This window comes from Poecilia reticulata, linkage group LG5 (genome assembly GCF_000633615.1).
Source record: "Poecilia reticulata strain Guanapo linkage group LG5, Guppy_female_1.0+MT, whole genome shotgun sequence".
In the NCBI taxonomy this organism is placed as follows: domain Eukaryota; kingdom Metazoa; phylum Chordata; class Actinopteri; order Cyprinodontiformes; family Poeciliidae; genus Poecilia; species Poecilia reticulata.
In genome coordinates this window covers 11,312,696-11,335,193 of record NC_024335.1, presented here as the reverse complement: position 1 = coordinate 11,335,193, position 22,498 = coordinate 11,312,696, and the positions used below count along the sequence as shown (strand labels likewise).

Genomic DNA, 22,498 nt, shown 5'->3' with positions numbered 1-22,498 from the left:
AATTTCAATCAAGACAAATTTATTTTATACAAACTTTATAATGAAGTATTTTCAGCATGTTTAGCTGAATTTGTGTGCTCCAGGAGAGGATTTCTTACAGATATTTCATCTGACCTGAATTGTATCTTGCTTGAGCTCGTTTTGCCACATGGGGGCAGCGTCTAGTAAAACAGCAATTCATGGAGCCGGTCCACCTTCCTACCAAATGTTTTCTTTACTGAGTATACTTCTGTTTGTTTTGCAAAACCAGACCTAATGGTGGCTGAATAACTGGAGGTTTCTGTTAAAAACTTGGATAAGCTAAAGATCCCAGCATAGTGAAATAAACTTAGCTTAATGACTTTCTCTTGTTTGTCTTGTGTGACTCAGGGGCCAGACAGGTGCGGTTTGTAGACAATAAAATCCGAAGGAGAAAGGGTGTTCCTTTTCTGTCAGAGGAAAATGGCTTGAAAACGTACTATATGACTGTTCTTCGTATGACTTTAACTGTAGTTTTATGAGATAAAATGATCGAAAGGTTTAACTTTTTTTTTCTAACCTGGTCTCAACCAGTCTAAGTAGTGTTTAAGTTTTAATATGTTTATATGTGGCTTTATCTGAATAATGTTTTAAAGAATTTACATATTAGCATTGTTCTCCAAATACATTGAGGTTATTTTGGCCAAACTCTTTAGTTTTTTTATTTAATTCAAAAAACAGAACATTTCTCTGGAAGTTTGAGTCTTTGCATCTATGAAAACTGCATCTTGTCATTTTGGAGCAATGACTTCTTCTTCTCTGACTGGCCTTTCCTTTTATATGAGTACAATGCAAGTTCCCAACAGTTTCTTCCCAGCTTCATTCAGCTTCCCAGGGTGTTTTACTTAAGTGAGTTGATGTGCACATTTCACATCAAACTAAGTTCCTCTTTAGGGAAAAGAACGTGTTCAGTTTCTAGATGGTAGGATGGTTGGACATTCCCAAGGTGGTCATATTTATGCAACATCAATGCTTATAAATGCAAAGTGTTGTGGTAAAATAGATGACTTACTTCATGTAAAAAAACAAAAAAACAAAACAAACTTATTGGTAACACTTTATTTGAAGGGGTGTGCATAAGACTGACATGACACTGTCATAAACATGACATAACACCTATCATTACCATAAAGAAGTCTTTATGAATGGTTTATGACAGTTGTCATGAAGCGTCATTTGGTAAATAATGACACTTTTAATGCAAAGTTGCTCTAAAAGTTGCATTGAAAGTCCATTAAAAATGCCAACTTTGCATTAAATTATCATGATTTACAAAATCATGCAAAGTTGGTACTTTTAATTGACTTTTAATGCAACTTTTAGAGCAGCTTTGCATTAAAAGTGTCATTACTTACCGAATGACACTTCATGACAACTGTCATTAACATTCATAAAGACTTCTTTATGGTAATGACAGGTGTTATGTCATGTTTATGACAGTGTCATGCACACCCCTTCAAATAAATGTAACTTATTTTTAGGTACTTATTATTTTTAAATGACTTGGAAAGTCAAGTATGTTTATTTATTGCCCTATGACAATTACCAGCATTACATTTTCCTAAGAATTAGTCCCCTCAATAAAACCCCACCCCCAACAAAAAATGCAATGCTGTTTAAGTTTTTTTTAAACAAAAGCCTTGTTTATTTTTTATAAGAGTTTGATTTGCCAAAACAAAAGTCCTCAAACCAGCAACACATTTTGTAGACATATTAAAAATATCTTAGGCAGAAGGTGAAACTCCCAACCTGACAACGCCACAAACAGAGCTGCAGTTTGGCTTCAGCTCAGATGAGACATCTGAGTCATAATCCCCACTGTGGTGTCCAATGCGGCATTAAAGCAAACAGAGGGACTATCAAAGGGCTTGGCATGGTCATAACTGCTGTTGCTGATAACATGTTATTGCTTGCAGAGGCAAAGATGAGATTAAAGGCAAAGTGCAGAAGATTGAGCTTGTGGAGGGTGTGATAGGTAATTCATTTGAACCCTTACAGTAATAGTACTCACTGACACAATTTTACAAACTGTCTCTTTTGAAAAGGCAACTGAGGGAAAAGTTTGAAAAGTTAACACCCAAGTCCCCGTATTCGCTGTTAATGTTTGGCAGCTTTGGAGTCAGAAGAGCGACAGCCATGCTTCTTTATTTGCATGTTCATGTAGGAGCAGGTTTATAAGGATTAAGTGCAACATGCCTGAGTCGGGCAGACCTGTAATCGTGAAACCTTTTTCAAAGCAATAATCCTGTGATCTACTGCTGAAGCTTCGAAAGGTAAAAATAGACAATGCAGATCCATGGACAACGCATGTTTTCCTATTCTAGTTAAGGCCATCTACCATCTGTTTGTAGGTATGTGCCCATCACTTGTAGTCATGGGCTGTTTGCTGCCATGTGATCCTCTGCTGGGTTTAAAAGCTTAGAACCCAAAGAGAAGGACACGGTACACATTTCCCTACTTGCTCCTGTCTGAAGCACACACTAGATCTGGGTAAGGTCCTGCAATGTAGGCATGTAGGTTTGGTTTGTCGTTTTGACTCTGTTTTGCTGTTTTAAATGCAGTCTAACCTAAACCTTTTGCAGTGTGTAGGTGCTGCATCCTAAAACATGTCGGACACCGAAGAGGCCACATATGAGTGAGTGTTCAGTTTGTTTCTGCAGAGAGAAAAACCAAGCTATGCTTGCACTGATAGAATCAGTTTAGACAAAATCTTGTTCTTGTCTGTCTTCTTTTCCCAGGGGTAAGCAGAAAGCGTTGTCAGTTCACTGAACTCATGTACGAGATGGATAATTCTTCACATTTTGACACTGGAGTGAGTTTTACAAGATGCAGATTCAGGCAGCTGCATGGCACTCCTTCCAGCTGCTTCTGAAGCAATAAAAAAGGAGCCGGGGTTATAATGAATGAATTTATAATTTAAATGCTTTGTTTTAGTTAATTACAGTTTTAAAGCTTTGTTGTGCAGAGAGGAACATTTCTTGGTTTAACATTACAGTCCATCCATGTACAACATATAATTATCTTCTGGATGCAGAGTTAGGTGACTGCTGTTTCTGTCATTTTTTATACTTTGACACTTTGTATTTAAAGATTCTAAGTCACAGAATTGCATCACCAATCCTGCTGTTTCTACTGCTCAGTTTTCAGTTTTTTTCCTCCAATTGGCGCCAACACACAGGCAGCTGCTGTCTAAGGGTTTTTCTGCTGGTTGACCTTTGCCCTTACAGTTAGCCTACTTTGTCTGCAGTTAGTTATGATCCCACAAGATCTTCTCTTTCATGTCTAAGGGTGCAAAAGGTCACCATGAAACAGAATGGCCATCACTCTTTATCTGTCCATATAAGACACTGCCTGTGCGGTCTGACCGCTCTTGAAACTAAACAGCACCCGCCTCTCCTCCTGTGTATAGTACAGTCCCTGTTACAGAGCAATGTAGGTCACTCAGTGTTCTGCATAGAGGTCCTTGGGGAAGTAGGAGCTGAAACACAATACCCACTTGCAATTTTTTGGCTTTTAGAGGTCTGCCTAAATGGAGGTTGGCTTACCGTCTTTGCGATGAAAAGACGGTAAGCCACTGGAGGGGCGTACTGTCGGACGTACATTTGCTCAAACAGGCTTAATGAGGATACCTGAAAAAATGTAGTACTTAACCTACTTAGGAAGCATTTTCTGTCAAAGCTGCAGGCAAAAACAAGAAAAAGAGCTGTTTTTTGGATTGCTGCGCAAAACTATCAATACCCTTTGAACCTTTTCATATTTTGTCAACACAGCACAACATAGCATAAAATTGTGAAGTGGAAGCAAAAAGAAAGTTATTTCTTTTTTCACCAACACAAAACTGCTGACATGATTTGAATTTAGTAATGCTCTGTACATCAACACAAATACTTTAAAACGAATTTTAAAATCAACTGGAAGCCAATGTAGTGAATATAGAACAGGAGTGATATGACAGAATTCACTGAATTTGGTGAGAAGTCTGGCTGTTGCGTTGTCCCATATGAGATGTCCCATAATTATTAAGCACAGTCCTATTGTGTGGACTTTAATTTTAAATCCAGCTGCTCTGTGAAAGTCTGAGAGATTTGCTAGAAAAGCATTATGAGCAAACAGCACCATGAAAAACAAGAAATACAACACGGAAGCTTAGAGTGGGGTTAGGATGGAAAACAATATCAGTCTCACAGAGCATTGTTCATACGTCATCCATCTTATATTTGAAAGAATACAAAAGCAAACTCTTGCAGTGAGATTTATGGGAAAAATTTGATGAATAAATATGAAAACAAAAAGCAGGCTAAAGTTAAACTTCTCAACCCTTTCATATAGTCGTTACAATTAGGTCTATTTTCTGCTTAATCTGTAGTGTTACTGAAGTTATGGTGTAACCTTTTTATATTGTGTTTTTGATGACAAAACTATTATTAATTAAAAGATGAGGTAGATAAAGACAAAAGTGAAATCTTAGTTGTAGGTTTTATCACCCATTTAAAGTCAATTATGTATAACAGACGACAACGTTTGTGTAGGTCAGGACATTTTCTTGGTATGTTCCTTTTCTTTTTCATTCGGCTTCACAGACTTGGGTGGAGAAAACTTCTAGGTCATCAGTGACTGTAATCTAAAAATACATTTGTAGGGTTTTAACAGAGAAATGCATGGATACCTTGCATGTTTCCTGTCAATCAGCAGTGATAAGTGACGTTCAGTGTTAGAGAATTTACTGACTCACTTTCTGTAACAGTTCCTGCCTGAGGGCTCTACAACTCTGTTGTTATTGACAACCAGCTCCTATCATAAGCCACAACAGGCAAGGATTACCTGTATGCAAAAAACATATTGAGATCAAGTCTTGACTTACTGTCAATCTTTCAACAGACAACACAGAGGAAAATGGGGGAGGTACAGGTGAGCTGTCCCTTTTTGTGTTTAAACTATGCTTTTTTACTTTTATGGATCTGAATTTTTTTTAATCAAATTTCTGACACACAGAGGATTCAAAGCCCAAGATAAAGTAAGTCCTGAGTTCAGACTTTATTGCATCAATCACTAACAATGTCTTGAAAAGTTATTTATACCCCTAAACCTTTCCACATTTGTTTGTATCACAACACAAGTCTTTTCATTTATTTGTGGATTTGATGTGATGGATAAGCACAAACGAACACAACATTGTACCGTGCAAAGTAAAATGTTACATTGCTTACATTTTATATAACAAAATTAAAATAGAAAAGTGTGGTATCCAGTTGTAGGATCAAAACGTCATACGACCACTCAGCTGCAGGTTTATTGTTTTGACGTCGTCGCCAGCTTGGTGGATGGAGAAGCTGCAAGTTTAGTCATTTTCTATTGCATAGCAGGTCAAATTCAGTCAAACTGGATGAATTTTCAATTCTGGCCACACTGATCCTAAAATTGTATTTTGCATGATGCTGCAATCTCTATGTGTCTGGTGTGTTTGGGATGACATGCTGAGTTAGTTTAAAGCCAAACAGCATTTAGCACGTACGTAAACAGTTCTATTATGGTCTTACTTAATGGGAACACCTTCTTGCTTTGTCACCTACCACCTGTTGAATGTAGGTGACGTTACTGAAGCCTGACAGTGTTATATAATCTAATCCCGCTTCACACGTCTTCATTACTTTATAGTTTGCCACCAATTGGCTATGTTCCTTGGTTTTCACTAAGGCTCTCTTACAAACCAGTCTGGCCTTTACAAAGCAGCTCTATTTATACTGAGATTAGGTAACATAATTTATTTAGTTATTTAGTAAGTTTGAGAAAATCAGCTGTGTGCAACTCAGTTTCAATATATATTTCTAAGAAAATTGAAAAGCTAATCCTCACTTCATAACACATAAAATCACAATAAAATACATTGACATTCAAAGGGGTATAAATAGTTGTTCAAGGCTTTATACAATATGGTTTCCAATGAGAGACATAATGATATTGAATGCATTTCCCCTTTCCCTTTCAGATCTACTTTTGTTCCTGGCTTGGCTCCTCCTAAGATCCCAGATGGTGAAAAAGTGGACTTTGACGTAAGAGAATAGTTGATCAAATCCACTTACTGACTGTCTTGGATGTGGTAAAGTTTTCCCCTAATATTTCATACCTTGACTCCAGGACATTCATAGGAAGCGTATGGAAAAGGACCTGACTGAGCTGCACACGCTGATTGAAGCTCACTTTGAGAAGCGTAAGAAGGAAGAGGAAGAGCTGATTGTGCTCACAGATCGCATTGTATGTTTACCTCAACGTTCCTGGTGCAAATTAAAGTTCCCATGCTATTTCTTAAAGGTTTCAATTTAAAGGATTTCTCCTGATGCTTAGGGTTTGCCTCGTTGTTTTTTCCCAGGATAAACGCAGGTCTGAGAGAGCTGAGCAGATGAAGATCAGAGCCGAGAGAGAACGAGAACGGCAGGCCAAACTAGCTGTGAGTGGAAGCTGAAAACATACCCAGGCCTCAAAAGCTGTCAGCTGCTGATGCAGTTTAGCAAGTAACTATAGCTTATTTGAAGTCCTTACTGGCGAAATGCAATTTGTAGATCAAATCTGTTTCTTTCTAACAATAAGGAAGAGAAAGCAAGGAAAGAGGAAGAGGAAGCTAAGAAGAAGGCAGACGACGATGCAAGGAAGAAGATGATTTTGTCCAATCTGAGTTTCACCGGATTCAAGGTAGTAAATCTGCAAGCTGTACAGAAAACTATTTTCACTGACATCCAACATGATGTCTAGGTGAAATGATTTACCATGGATGATCTATGGATTTCTAGCAAACACAGCCTGGAACTAAAAGACAAACAGAAAGAGAAAAGAAGAGGAAGATCCTAAATGATCGCCGCAAGGAGCTGAACATTGATCACTTGAAGGAGGACAAACTGAGGTTGGGAGTACCCATTGCCGCAAAAAGATGTAATTAGTTTTTAGCTTAAATAAAATTAACCTATTCAAAGATTTTTTTTTCTGTCTATAGAGAGAAAGCAAAGGAAATGTGGGACTGGATGCGGCAGCTTGAGGCAGAGAAATTTGACCTTCAATTTAAGTACACGAAGCAGAAGTATGAGGTAAAGCTGCTGACACTGTTGTTGTCATTGTTGACTGTGTACAAAGATTGTGTTTGGAATGGGAACATTCCAGCACAAAGAGCTACAAGAAAGTTTTTAAAGGACACTTGCAGAAATTATGTACAATACAGCTAAACAGCTTTCTGTGTTGTTACAAATGGAATTAAGCAGATAAAGAAGCTTTGTTAGGAATTTGCAGATACGATAGAGACATAGCTGACACTTTTCAACACGTTAAAAAAAATAACATTTTTGAACAATTGTTCATTACAAAGGCGCGCATGTACTGAAAGACTCTTCTAAGACTTCTGATTCTCAGGGATGCAAGACTTTGAAGGACGCTTCATGTATTTGTGTTTCTATGTATTCAGACTTACATAACATGATCAAAATGTCACTTATAGTTCTCCTTCAGAGAGAATACGTGTTCAATTTGCTGAGCTGAATATCCTCAATCACACTCTTAGAAAGTCATTTTCTGAGAAATGAAGCTTTTTATCAGCGTGATCTCGTGTTTACTTCCAGCATGCTTTCATCCAGTTAAGTGCTTATGGTGAAATAACTAAAGCTAATTTGCTGTGTCAAAGACTTTACATCATTAAAATTCCACTAATTCCAAACGAACATTTTCCTTTTTGTAGGCTCTTTACGGAATGGGTTCTTGCAGAAAATGCTATATTTAATTTGAAAGGTTTTGCATGTTTTTCAGATTTTTTGATTTTGAAGGCCCTTTTTGCAGAGCATTTCAGACGGACAAATTCCACTTGTCATCCCTCTGGTGGGGGTTGTTTTGACCATTGAACAAAAACTCCTTTTCCCCCTTTTTACTTTGAATTAGTAGATTTAAGGACATGGCAAGATGAAAACACTGCTTTTTTACATGTCTGAAGTCTAAGTTTTTATGCTTATTCAAATTCATCCATTTGTGCATCTGATGTCTGGACCTGCTTATCTTAAAAAGGTCCTAAAAGGGGACCAGTTGCCAATGTTCAGGAGTTATTAAGCAAAAGGCTGACTGGGTTTAGTCAGACAATAGAAAAAAACTATCAGACAAAGAACAGATTTATGTTAGAAATTTAAATTTAAGACTGTTTGTACTTTATTGTGCAGATCACAGTGCTCAGGAATCGGGTGAGCGATCATCAGAAAATGTAAGTCTTTTCTGTTTTTCTGTCTTTGTGGAAGCAAAGAAGGGAAATAATGGCAAATTGGCTCATGAATACAGCAATAAATACACACAAATTTTATTGAGCAAGTCTAATTGCAGATTCAATGTCCTGCATCCTCCATCCCAGTTTCACATGTTAAGGTTTTTATTTGTGCAAAAACTTGAAAAAAAAAAAAACGTTCTTATTTTTTCTTCCCTTTTACATTAGCCACTTAAAATCCAAATATAATAGAATAAAATCTGGGCCCGAGGGTTTGAAAACTTTTTAAAGTTACCGGAAGCAACATAGCTAGGTCTTAATCTTCCTGTTCACACTCCGCCAAACACATTGGCTATACAAAAACAGAGTAAGCAAACGTTTTTGACCAATCAGCAGCAGGATGTTTCCAAACCATGCATGTGAATTCAGACTCGGGGGATAAATGAGCTGAAAATGGAAGCACAACAGCTGAGAGGCCTTATTATCTCAGCTGTTTGGTGATATTATCTCTTCTCATGTAGCTGAGAATTAAACAGTGGCTAGTATTACATGCTGTCATTGAAATCATGTGTAATACTCATGCAGGGCTACTTAAAGTCATAATTCAAACAGGTCAGTTGGGGTTTATGTGTTAGAATATTTTGTCCTCCCAAGTTTTTTTTTTATCTGCAGTTTGACTGATTAACTTTTTACTAAATTAAGTTGAAAAACCATTTGTTAGAGAAATATTTATACATAAAACTGAATACATTTAATAAAAAAATGCAACCCCATAATTAATAATAAAAAACTGCTATCCTAAAATTCAAAACATTTTGAACATACAGTAAAAAAAAAAAGAATAGCATTTGTTCAATGTAAAAGATCAAGACTGTGACTGGGATTATTGTTCAGTCATTTATTTCACAAAAGTCAGGGGAGTGAAATTCAGTAACTCCTGAAGTTAAATTCTCATCATGCAATGTTTTTATGCAGTCACTCCTCTTCTGTCAGTGTTGTCGCTTCAGTATCGATCATGGACATTCAGCATAATAAATGTTTCTTCAGAAGTGACTCATTGGTTTCCACAGCTATTATCAAAGCTATGCACAGTGACAGTACTCTGTAAACAATGTGTGCACAGGAAATATTTCACATATGAATGAACTGTGTTTAAATTTAGAACGGCCTTTGGTCACATCCCACTTGTTTGCAATTATATACAAACATACGTTTTGAGTGTACGTGTGTATATTGCACAAATATTTGCTATGGTTGCTGTGGCAACCAACGAGCCACATGAATTCACCTTTAGTATGGTGTCTATTCATCAATACCGCAGCAACAACACTGACATGTAATGCTGAACAAATGGCATTGCACAAAAGGAGTCACTGCATAAAAAATGTTGCATGATGAGTATTTAATGAGTTTCACTCCCCTGTGTTCTGGAAAATAAAACACAGAACACAGGCTGGGGTTATTCCTACATTATTCCTACATTAACCCCAGTCAAACCTTAAAGTTTTACTTCAAGCTTTTACCTTATTTGATATTTTACTTTAGACAAAGCAACACATTGTTTACTTGATTCACTGACTTTGCTAAAAATCTCAAAAGTCAGAGTAAATTGGTAATTTCAAGATTCTATACTTGGAGAAATGTCGTAGTTTGTGTCCCATCTGCATTGTCAAATCTTTGCTGACTTTATCTTCATTCTCAGCTCAAAAGGCACCCGGAGCAAGCGAGGCCTGAGGAAGTAACACGTGCTGCAAAATCTGCCAGCCTGCCAACCTCGGTTATTCTTACAGGAAGTCCCATTGAACTGATAATTGGGTTTAAAATTTGAACAAGTCAGATCCAATTCAGATTTCTGAACTAATATATTGTATAATGTGCTTACTTGGAAAAAGTGAACTGAAAATGTTTAAACCAAGCAGCTGCTTGGTGACAAGTGATTATTGAAGTCTGTAAACAAATTTGTGGGATGAATAAAAGCACTGATATTAACAAATAAATTACAAGATTTGTTTTCAGTTTGTTTTTAACTTAACATAAGGTTTAAAAACTTACATTTCTTAAGTGGTATCAGGTTTTGACTCCCTGACTGGCTACAATCCAGCTTTGTTTCTATAATCTGGCACCACCAACCCAAGGCTTGATTTCTGCCTCTCGATTTTCCACAAATTATGTCATGCAGTCATATAAATCTCTCAGTTTTTGATTGGTTGAAACTGGGTCAAACTGTGGCAAAATGCAGTAAAAGATAATTTTTATTTATGTATTTGTTTTCCTGTAGGGAAAGCTGTGTGAGGCAAGACTGGTTGACTGCCAGAGGCTTTTCAAACTCTAGTGCCAAAATTAAGAAGCAATGACAGGGTGTGAAAAGGTTTGCAAAGATATTTATTCTGCAGAAACCATTACAAAACAATGGTAATCATTTCTCCCCTTTCTCATTCATGTTCATCTCCTTTGCCAAATATGCAGTAAACATCTGCTAGTGATACTGCATCAACTCTGACAGCAAAATAGCACATTTTTGAATTGCACATGTGGAAATACAGCTAAAACTGAAAAAAAAAATTGATTAATACAATATCATTTATAAAACATGTTTTATACTGCTGCTTATTTTGCACAATCAATATCAATTTTACAGCATTGCTACATTACATTAATATCTTGCAGTGTTACTTAAAAAAAAGAAAGCTGAATTTCTAAACGCAATTTACCATAAAAGACGTGTAACTGACAAAACAATACAAGCAATTCTGTTGTAAGGAACTTTATTGCTGCCAAACCTCTCCTTCACCTTTTATTCCTACATTAAACACATATCTTGCAGCACATGCACAGGGCAGAAATGCTTTATATAAAGCTTATGGAACGTTTTTTTTTTTTTTTTCTCTGACGTTTGAAGCAGCGATGCTCTGCCTCATTGGCTCTGGGTCCTGATGACGTCCAGACGCAGGTGAGTTTCTTCAGGGCATAAAAAGCCGTCAGCTGATCTTTTAAGTTGTGTTAATCCACAACTTGGAGAGATTTTTGTACTGCCATGGTGGTGTCATTGATAAACATAGACTTGCTCAGCCCCAGCTGTAGGAAAAATAAATCACACTAAAATCAGTTTTTTTTTCCTCTCTCTTAGTAATTACTGTGTAAACAAAAATAGACACATTAGAAAGCTTGCAAACATGCTAATAAAACATTCTTAATGTACTTTGAAGTGGAAATGTAAAACCTTGGCACCAGAGTTGTACGTGTGTAAAGATCAAGTCGAATGTGTGATTCATCAAACCTGACCTACTGGATTCCATAGCATTATCGGTAGCAGTATATTTTCTCGCTTAAACTTTCATGGGAACTATGACTAATACAGCAGCCTTTCATCCTACTTCTCACAAATTCCCAAGTGAGGCGTGAACTTTTGTGTCTGATGCAAGTTACTCATAGGAAACATAGAGGACACACCCAAAGTCATCCAAGTTTTGGCCTTCAGCTCACCTTTTTCAAAGAGCTCTGAAGTTCTTTATTAGACCACATTCTGATGAGAAGAACAGAAGCAGCTTTGTTCGATTTGGGGAAATAACTAAAAAAGGAAAAGAAAAGTAGAAACATATTAGTTGAATTTATGTGACAGACGAGACAAATCTATATCTATTTTTGGCACAAGTGGGAACATTTTCTATCTGTATTTATGTCAGCTTACTAGTTTTGGCTGATGCTGCTCAGGGATTTAATCAGTTTTTCGCTTAAATGTCTTTTGGTCAACTCAACGTTGTTCAGAACCAGGCCGCTGGCAGCCTGACAGGCAAAAGCAAGAGCGTCATCGGACTCGTTGGCTCCAGCCGTGTCTTTTGAGAGGACACTTAGTAGGTCTGGGACGGCTTTTTCACCTGAAGTAACAAGTCCAATAAGACACATTTAGCAGAGAACACAAGTAAACACTTGTGAGGTTGCACATGCATATTCAAGATATCAGATTTCAAGGCCACAAATATTTGCAGGATTTCACCAAGGAAACATGACATACACAGCATGATTGTGTTGTGACCTGCCTCTTACCAACAACACTGCACAGATTTGGGTTCTTGATCAAATTTACCACCAAACCCATTGCGCTCTTCTGCATGTTGACTTTATCTGACTTTAAGAAGGGGCTGATATAATGTATGCCATTCAGTTTCTTCACAATGATCTGACTCATTACATAAGAGACCTGCAGAAACACAAAAGCATACTGGTTCATAAACCTAGGACATGTTAAAATCAATCTACAATATAACCAGGCTTTTATTCTGTAGTGCTAAACGTGTAAAAACATGCGATTAAATTAAAGTCTAAATGCTACTGGAAATTATATCAACGTGACATAAAACTGCTCGTCAAACAGAGAAATGTGATAACAGTTGAAGATTTTTTGGCAGTGACATCATTGGAGACTGGCTAATGTCGCACCTACTTTTCTACAGAACGACAGTATTGGTATATGTGCAATGTGGAGGTACAGACTTAAAATTTCACAATGATATTTTGTGGCACTTATTGTGAAAATGACACATGTGCACCAAAAGTGTTTTAAAAAAATAATCACAGCATTCTTGGCAGTACATCTGTTGTGGCAAGAAAAGTAGGAACATATTATGCATATTTCTTTTTGTTCCGATTCAAAATACTTTTGAATTCAGAAACATTCTTCACATTCCCTATTGGTTGTTGTGAATTTGTCTAGTTACCAATTTGACCCCCATTTAACAGTCGTACATTATCCTTTTGACCCTCTTACTTCTGTTTTACACCTGTAAACAAATTATTTCACACCCACATACTTAACTACTACGCATTAGTTTGTTTGTTTAGTAATTGTTTCAATGGATAATGAAGACAAACAACCATAGAAATGCTCAAATCCAATGTATAAATAAACAAAATGTTATATTACTTTTGCATTGATTAAAGAAAAATAATCATTCGCAAACTCCTCTAGGTGGTTTAAACTTGTTAAAGTCACATGAGCCAATATCTTTATTATAGACTACGAGAATATTGTAGATATTTACTTCAAATGAACAGATTTTAAAACAGGTAAAAAACATCCCCGTGGTACGTAAAACTGATACATGTCTAACATGAAAAAGTTCAAACTGCAAAACAACACAATAGCACTGAGGAGGAATCTCCAACACATTTTCTCATTAATAATAGGGACATTTTTGTACTTTTGTATTTTTTTTTTTAACATGAAAACTTCTTACAAAAGCATCCCTTTTTCATTCTCAGCACTAGACAATGTTAGCATTTAAATTGCATATAGAGTGAATGTAACTTACAGCACTTTCATGCGCAGTGAGATTTTGCAGTATGCCCCAGCAGGCATCCTGCAGCGATTGGCGCTCGGTCAAGCGGATCAGAGACAAGTAATCCTTCAGCGTTTTGGAGTGGATCAAAAGGCCTGCTCCATTAGGCTGCGGATCCTCAATGACTGCATAGTCAAAGGGACGCTACATCAAAAAGAATACGTTTTTAAAAAAGTCATTTTTTTGGGAAGCACTATGATGGAGATACAGCAACATGAAACTAAACTAAACTAAACTAAACCAAGCTGCATGTTTTATCTTAATTTACTTCATGTCCGTTCATTATGCCTAGACAAACGACAAACGATAATTGTTGGTTTTGTTAGGAGTCATCAAAGATCTGCTGAGTGAAATTGTCTGACTCACATCAGATTGTAGGGGTTTGCTTTGTGCATTGAAGCAGCCAACAGAGTTGGTGTTATTTTGACTGGCGTTACTCATCATATTCTTCGCCAGAGAATTTATGTTGATGAACAGACTTGAAAATTCTTCTTCCAGGTGAAATGTCAGATTGTGCAGAGTGCTCACAGAGTGTTCTAAAGCCTATGGACATAAAAAACACACACACACACACACACCAGGAGACATGACACACACATGCACACGCAGAGACACAAACTTCACATAGAAGTTTTGACTGAGCTTTTCTTTTAAAATTATGCTTCTTTAGCTTGAGAAATACAAATCTTTTTCTGTTTTTACCTCATCTTCTGTTTTCTTGTTTTCCACACATTCTTTTATGTAAGCGGCTAAGCCGTCGATCAAACCTCGACATTTCCTCATCGTCTGTCTGCTGGCCTCATTTGGACTGCTGAGGTTTCTGAAGAAATCAAAGCCCTATGAGTACATGTCTGAGTAATTTGTTGTTATTTCATTTGCACAATGCAAACAACAAAAACAAAAAGGCAGCAAAAAAAACAACAACCATTGAAGCAAAAGCTTAAAAAATCTCAAGTCTTAAAAGACAATCTACTCTTGACATAAAATAAAAATATCAAATACAATACATATGTATAAAATCAATCCAAATCACATATCATTTGAAATTAAAATAGAATCTAGAAAGTTTTTGAAAGAATGCATATCACTACAGGATCAAGAAGCTTGTGGCAGATTACTCTAAGTGAACTTTGAACTATGAAGTAATATTCTGCATAAGTGGAGCGTTAACACATTTCAATAATGTGTTAAAAGGGGTTGATGTAGAAAAACGAGCATTCATAGGGGGTACACAGAGGTATATGAATACTTTTCAAAGTGCCGGTTTGTAAATCAGGGGATGTAAATCAGTGGTTTAGATGAATACGTACAATCAACTGGGTCAGACCTGACTGGACTTCAGCAAATAACTGGCTGGCTTATCTGTCCCTACACTCATGCACAAACGCAAGCCAGCACACAGAGAAGATGGTACTTTCAGGGCAAACTGTTCAGAACAGTTCAGACGATTTAACTCGATAATGACATGTGTCACTGGCGTACCTATTTAGAACACCCACCAATCACAGGGTCATGTCAAAATATTTGGATATTGTGCAGAAGTGCAATATTTCTTGCCAGTCATCTCAGTCGTCATTCATAGAGCGACATATACAAAGCCTTTGTTTCTTGTAATTTTGTGTCTCAGAAAATGGGAGTACTTTGGAAAACGTAATTATTGGAAACTCATGGTGTCACTCCCTAATGAGCTAATTAACTCAAAACACCTGCAAAGGCGTCATAAGCCTTTAAAGATCCTCTCAGTCTGAGTCTGTAGGCTGCACTATCATGTGGGAGCTTCACAGCGAGCAGACTAACCCTGAGTCAACACACAGAAATCCTGGACATGCGCTGAATGAAACTTCTTTTTTTTCTGAATCTATACTAACAATTGTACAAAATACAAGTCTCAGCAAATATTTTACAATTTGTGTATGAACACATTTTCAAGTATGTGGGACCGAGCACAGGTAACAGAAATTACCAATGAATAAACTAGCATCCCCAGATTTGAACAAATGTACTACTTTAACTAACTGTTTAAGTAACAGAGAGAGAACATCTGTAAGGGACTCAGCAATGTATGGGGCTATTTTCTTTCATAACTGGGGCAATGACGAATAAAGAGACAGTGCCATCAAGCAGATGGATTTCAAATTCAGTCTGATGTAACAATGGAAGCATAAAAATGTTAGTATAGACCTAAAAATATCCTAGTTTTCAACAAGTTTGTGTTGTTGGAAAAATGTCAGCCATCTGCCACCGAGGGTTGAGAAACGTTTAACACCGATTATGCTAATGTTTTGATAAAGCAGACTACGATTTTAGCTCTTGCGCAATGCCCCTGGATGTCAGTCAAACGTTCAACACTGCAGCCATGCATATCGTTATGCAGTAGATTGTCATCATGTTGCTATACATTTCTAACAGTGGTTTGTGTTGTTCAACATTTGTTACACGGTTAGACGTGAAAAGCCGTCAGACTCGAGAATAAACTCAGCAGAGGCTTTAATACTACAGCACAGATTCTAGACATCGTAATGATAAAAACAAACAAAAAAATTGTTTATGTAAGGAAAAACAACAATAGGGAATTAGCAATGAACGCAAGAGGATTTCTTTCCCCAGACACAGAGAGTCTGACGGCTCCAGATGTGCAACAAACACCTTAAGCAAAATGCGCCTGATTCTTCAGCATCGATATTCATTTTTCCTTTCCAACAAAAACATATAAATTAGAAAAAAGAAATGTCTTAATGAACAGAACCATTGAGATTCCATTCATCACATTCATCATGCAACTGTTGCCGTCACCATGGTGTTGTTTCTGGGTTTGTAGTTGCAGTTACCTAAACCCTCATTCACTTTAAACTGCATGTTCAGACACATCCTGTCATCCAATTTCTCCAGGTATTATCATTTTCAAAGAGAGATAGGCCTTTTATTTGACTAGTTTCCTTGTTCAGCTCTAATCTGTATCAGCAGGTATTATGCTAAAACATAATCAGATAAAAAACATACACATTTTAAAAACAATTGTTAAAAATAATCCACTTTCATGAATACTTTTTGAATTTACTGAAAATAAAAAAATGTCATGCTTTGATGAATAAATGGAGATAATCTTGTAACTCCTTCTCTTTTCACATTTCTCTCTTTCATGTTTTAGAGGACCAAGTCGGCAGTTGTGATTGAAAAAATTTTTGAAAATTGGTGCTAGCCTAAATTCTGTAGCTCAAATCTTCAATCTAAATAAATTCGCCTGATTGGGGGAAAAAAGTGATACACAAAACCAAGTTCCACTAACTGCTTTGAACAAGTTTAAATGTTAGCATCGTGGTGGGAATCCACAAAAAAATGTAAAAAAGATAATCTGAGGATTGTCTAAAATGCAGAAGAGTCGCATCAAGCACAAAGCTGGACTCTGTATCTCACCGAAGGCATCCTGTGGCGTGGCAGAAGACATCAGCACTGACAGTATCTCTAGAGCCTTTCGTGTAAGGCAGAATCACACGCTCCATTAGAACAGGCAGAGCATTCTTCAACAGGTCCGACTTCAGGTTGTCTACAGACGACAAATTCCACAAAAGACCTAGAGAAAAAAAGAAAAGTCAAAATGTAAGCTAAGTCCATTCAAATATAGGAATAACTGCTGAATTGATCATTTTCAGCATGAAGCAGAATGGGTTTTAGCAGGATAACTGAAGCACCAGCCTCTTTTCACAGAGCACCAGAACCTAACAGTATTGTGTGACACCAAAACAAGCCGCTCTCTGTCTTACTTGTTCATTTGGCCTTTTGTGTGCATGTACTCGTACATATGGTTTACATTTCAGATCGCTACTGTGTACCTGTCAGCTGTTTATCCAGTTCTGCAGATTCTGAGTCTCTGAGCTGAGCAACCACCTCGGGTATGCCGTCGCAGCGTTGGATCTCTTCTTTGTTTTTGTTGTTCTGAAAGGTCAGATTTCGCAGGGCAGCAGAGGCCGTGCCTTTGACCTGTGAGTTGGGGCTTTGCAGCAGACGCACGAGGGGCGGGATACCATTCAAAGTACAAACCTGCAAGGCAATAAGATTTAATCGATTAACAAAGACACTGAGAAATAATTGGTTTTAATCATTAAACAATGGCTATGTTTGAAATAAAGTGCTGACAAGGGTAAATTGTACTTTTAATAAAAAAAAAAAAAACTTTGATTCTTTTCATTTTCTCTTGAGGATTTCATCAGTTTTTTTTCACCTTTCTCTCCCTGAGCCAGGACTCAGTATATCCTGTGCTGGATTCAAATTACCCAGCAAAGGAAAGGGGATTTTCAGGAACGCTCACATTTGTTTTCATTCTCATGAGTCTAACATATTGCATTTTGCCCCCTCACTTCAACTTGAAGTAATAATTTTGTCTGTTTCAAATTCTACTCCTTTCTCATTAAACAATGAGTAGATTGATTTGTCTTCAACCTAAAAATATATTTCGCTTCAGTTGCATTTTTGTAGATTAAATTTCTGAAGCCAGTTTCATGGTTTTGTTACCGCAGAGTCTTTAAATGGATCTGATTTAAAATTACAACAGATAAAAGTTAATAATGTCCTGGTAAATAATCAAATGCAGGTTGACAATGAAATAAAAGCTAATTATAATAAAGGAGCACATAACCAAGGGTAGATGGTTTGTAGGTCTATTAGCGCACACAATTTAAAATAATATCAAATATTAAATCCTGTCTAGGATTAAAGGAGGTTTGTTCCAATCCCCAACAAGTCATCAATCTGAGAACAGGGCCAACGTAGAGCTAAACCCCCATTCACACACACAAACTCACATCTAAGTGTAAAAACAGATTCTCCAAAATAACTTCCAAAAGAATGGAACACTCCAAAAGCAAAGTATACTTTTAAGAAAATCTGAATCTACATGGGGGCAAATTACAAACTGCCAACTGAGATTTGCACCCAGGTTTGACATTCTTCTTCTGAAGCTACAGTTTATGCTGAGCACATTGTATCAAATTTGATTTAGCAGGATGATTCAAGACATTCAAACAGAACAGAAAGAGTGTTGCAATCAGAATAAGTTGAGGCACCTCTTCTTTTGCTTTGTCGTTAATGAAAGTGTTGTGCTGAATGTAGGAAGCGCCACCGTTTTGGAGTTTCTCATCTTTGCTGGAAAGAAGCAGCACAGCTTCCTGCATAGTGATGTTAGAACTCACACTGTTTCCATTTACTCTGAAAAAGAAAAAAATGAATTTCAGTGTATGTCATAAATAACCTCTAAACACAATTCGCTAAGTTGATCCAGTTTGTTAATATGAGAAGTTAGGAGACGATGTGAGTTTTTGGGTGATTTTCGGACTCACTCTGAGTTTATTTGAGCCTTGGATGAAGAATCGGTGACGGTGTATTGCGACCGCGTCTTGTTCATTTCAGGTTGACTGACTCTGTACTGGCTGTGCTTGTGCATCTGACCCGATCCATTTAAAGGATACAGAGGGTGGGTTTGGGAGACGGTCCTCTTCATATAGTGATTGCTGATGCTGTGGTTTTTCACATAGGTGTTCCTGTTGCCCCGCTGTTCTACGGTTGGTTGTGTCTGCATTAGGACAGACGGCCGTGGGACGCTGTTGTTAAAGACCAGCCCGGGCTCGCTGCGACTGGTGTTGGCAAGACCCAGACGGGCTACACCGCCACCAGCGCTGTGCCTGCTCTCATAGTGATTCATAGTCTGCTTCCTCATGTTGGCTCTTTTCATGTTACCGATCATGTGTTGGTTATTCATATTTCTGTTTGTGGTAAACTGGAGAAATGAAGAGAGAGACAAAATAGGATTAGCAAGAGAGATGCATAATGTCTTAAAAGGACAGCAGTGAAGCAATGACACAACAAACCAAACTGTGACAGATTGTTGACTTCTGAGACCCAGCGGTGCATGCCTTCCACTCTTTGTGTAAAACGAGAGCTTTAAAAATGTTTCATTTCTATCAAAGAAAATAAAAATGTTGTGTAGTATCTAGGACAGGTTTTTCTCATTTATAGGGAGGAGCAGTAGTTTCTTGCACTGCTCCTCCCTTTCTCTGGAGAAAAATCTCCAGAAAATCTCTAAAAATGTAACGTTTTGCACTTGCTATGAAATTAAATAAAATCCAGTGTCAAAGTTCAACAACATCCTACGTATGGTTGAAAAAGTCCAAAAACCTCATTTTAAATAATTTCACAAAGAAAATTATATTTAAAAAGAGAAAAAAATAACATAAGCATCTTTGGAGTACCAAAGTTTGGACTGAAGCAAAGATTGAACAGGTAGGAAACTAAACCCACACAGAAAAAAAAGCCTTTTTTTCTGTAGCTTTGGGAGATAAACTCATTAAAATTCCCTGATCTATTAGAACTATCACTGAGAAGAAAACAACACTCGAATGGGAAAAAGTCAGCAATAAAGAAGGAAAAAAAAAAACTCACAACTTTTGAGGAGCCATTGCTCAAAAATACGCTTCCATTAGATGAACTCAACTGAGATGACTTTGCGCCATCTAGAAACACAGAGTCGTACTCGGGGCCTGGGGAGAGAAGTGAAAGGTTATTAGCTGCGATCGAGCGCTCAGAACACACACCTCTTTTGCAGCCAGTGATTTAAATCCTTTGCCTGTGGGAAAACAATAAACTGCTTTGAATCTGTGACGGCACCTCTGATCTGCGGTCTATCCCTTGAAGTATGAATTGCTATGAAAATGTAGAACCAGTAACGATTGGTGACGGAAATAAACAAACAAACAAAAAAGCACTGAAGTTTGAAGTTACAGCCAAAAAAAAAAATTATTGGACTCTTATTTTCTTTAGAACAAGCAGGTAACAATAAAACTGACATTTTAATGATAACCATAAGCCGCTGTTATTATTAATGTCACGTTTATAATAAATTGACAGCTGCAGTTTTCAGGAGGCTGCAGCTGTAAAATGGCATTTGCATCAAAAATAGATAAATAAAAATTGGGTTATTGAATGAGCAAACTGTTCTATATTTCTTTTTATAATCAAGACATATCAGAAATATTTTGTCAGTGTTGGCATGGATGTGATTCGCATAAGATTAGGACAAAGAGTTGAACATTAACTCACTGAATTCAATTCAAAAACTGCGTCACCATTGAATAAGTCTCCATTTTGGGAATGTTTGGGTTTTTTGAAACCAATAATTTATTAATATACATGTAAATCATTTGTTCTCTTCTTTAGGTGTTATAATTAATCTTTATTAAAATACTTTTAAAACTACAAACTCAAATGTTTTTATTCTAAAACTAGTTCCTGGTAAATCATTGCAGATGTTTTTAGCTGAAGGTAAGCTGCAATCTATCGTATTCTTATCTTTTTTCACTAGAAGGACAGTAAAGCCTGTGTACACTTCATATAACCAGCAAAATTTATGACGGTGTAATAAATTAAACAAACAATTTATCGACCTCTCTCTTTTTCTGCACCATAAAATAAATGCCTTAAGATGTGAAACTTTAACACGTTTTTACTTGAAAACTTCTCCAGCTTAAATTCAAATTTGCCATATCCTGCTGAACTGTGTGTACAGTAAAACAAAGGCCCCTCTTACTTGATGGGGAAAGACAAGAAGATTCGCTCCTGCCGCTGCTGGAGTGCCTCGACTTCGTCCTCCTCAGAGATTGCACTTGCGCCCTGACGCGCTGCTCCCGGGAATGATACTCATTCGCCGACGGCAGAGCCAGCGACGTGTCGTCCGCGCCCCTGATGGAAATCGCCGATTTCAGAGGATCCGCACCCGACATTTTGCTCAGCTTTTAGAAGGGCGACCACAACATCCGAAGGATCTGGCAGCCGAAGGAGAGTCGGCGTCGGCAGAGTGTGAGCCGCTCACCTTCCTCTGCGCTGCCCTGCCCTGCCCTGAGCGATGAGACCGCGCCCACATGAAACCACAATAGACCTGCAAGACTGGACTTTTACTTGCAGGATAGACGAGCTGCACACAGCAGCCAACTCCCTTTTTTTCCCACAACGTGAGCAGTAACTGGAGGAAGTTGTGGCAGTAAATATTTACGTAGGTATTTGGCTCTATACCTATTCTGGGTAAAGTTATTCTTCTGACCCAATTACAGATGGGATGGAGTGAAACCGACGTCTATCTTTGATGTGGGGGATAAAACCATTGCATTAGTGATTAAACTAACTTTATTTGATCCGGTTATCAACAGGTGCAGGCCAAAAGGAAGAATATTATCGAGCAGCTACTTCAATAATTTCATTCAAAAAGTAAACATCGTGACAAATATCGTAATTCACACATCGTGAATTACACAGAATATGTATTTCAATATTTTATTTCTATTCATTTGAATGGTTATTACACCTAATTAAGAATCATAGTTCAACTTCTCTCGAAATTTGCAAATTATGAAACCAACACATTATTTTTATTTAAATGTTATGTTATGATCCTATAGGACCAATTCAGGAGCCGTTAGTTTGGTAATTTATAAGATAAGTTACAAAAGATATGTGACTTTCACATATCTGGCTCTTAACATAATGCTGTTAATGGAAAGTTCAGTTGAAGGAAAAAATGTAACTGAAAATGTCCAAAAACAAGAGGGAGAACCATGGCATTCGAGGGACTTTCTTAACACTGCAGCTGGAGTCACTTGAAGAAAAATTTCATTTCATTTCTGAGTCAAGATCATGAGAAAGAGTACAGAGGCACACAGAATACAAGTAGTTTAAGCTCCACTGTGAAGGTTTCACAGTCAGAAATGACTTGGAGAAACTACATCTTCTGTTATAGAGGTTGTACATTATGGTTCCTTATCTTGAGAATTACAGATATGAAATATCTTTTCCTGGCCTAAACCTCATAGAAAATCTGTGGAATATTGTGAAGAGGAAGACACCAGACCAAACAGCACAGGCTGTTATGAAGGCTGCT

At 37.3% G+C, this 22,498-nt stretch overlaps 2 protein-coding genes across 2 annotated transcripts; one reads left to right on the top strand and one right to left on the bottom strand.

Moving 5' to 3' along the window:
• The first annotated feature begins 2,348 nt into the window (after positions 1-2,348).
• Positions 2,349-10,245, top strand: LOC103464708 (troponin T, cardiac muscle isoforms-like). Its single transcript, XM_008408976.2, has 12 exons — positions 2,349-2,508; positions 2,601-2,654; positions 4,896-4,926; positions 5,011-5,032; positions 6,005-6,068; positions 6,154-6,270; positions 6,386-6,463; positions 6,604-6,705; positions 6,804-6,913; positions 7,004-7,094; positions 8,205-8,245; positions 9,945-10,245. The coding sequence occupies exons 2-12, from the start codon at positions 2,625-2,627 to the stop codon at positions 9,982-9,984; spliced, it is 726 nt and encodes a 241-aa protein (XP_008407198.1). The 5' UTR covers positions 2,349-2,508; positions 2,601-2,624; the 3' UTR covers positions 9,985-10,245.
• A 358-nt stretch (positions 10,246-10,603) lies between these two features.
• pkp1b (plakophilin 1b) lies at positions 10,604-21,448 on the bottom strand. The gene is made up of 13 exons (XM_008408975.2): positions 21,155-21,448; positions 20,011-20,108; positions 18,912-19,348; positions 18,639-18,780; positions 17,409-17,616; positions 16,993-17,149; positions 14,281-14,398; positions 13,945-14,121; positions 13,552-13,722; positions 12,287-12,440; positions 11,931-12,117; positions 11,726-11,810; positions 10,604-11,317 (listed from the first exon to the last, which is right to left on the bottom strand). The coding sequence occupies exons 1-13, from the start codon at positions 21,345-21,347 to the stop codon at positions 11,243-11,245; spliced, it is 2,202 nt and encodes a 733-aa protein (XP_008407197.1). The 5' UTR covers positions 21,348-21,448; the 3' UTR covers positions 10,604-11,242.
• Between the last annotated feature and the right edge of the window lie 1,050 nt (positions 21,449-22,498).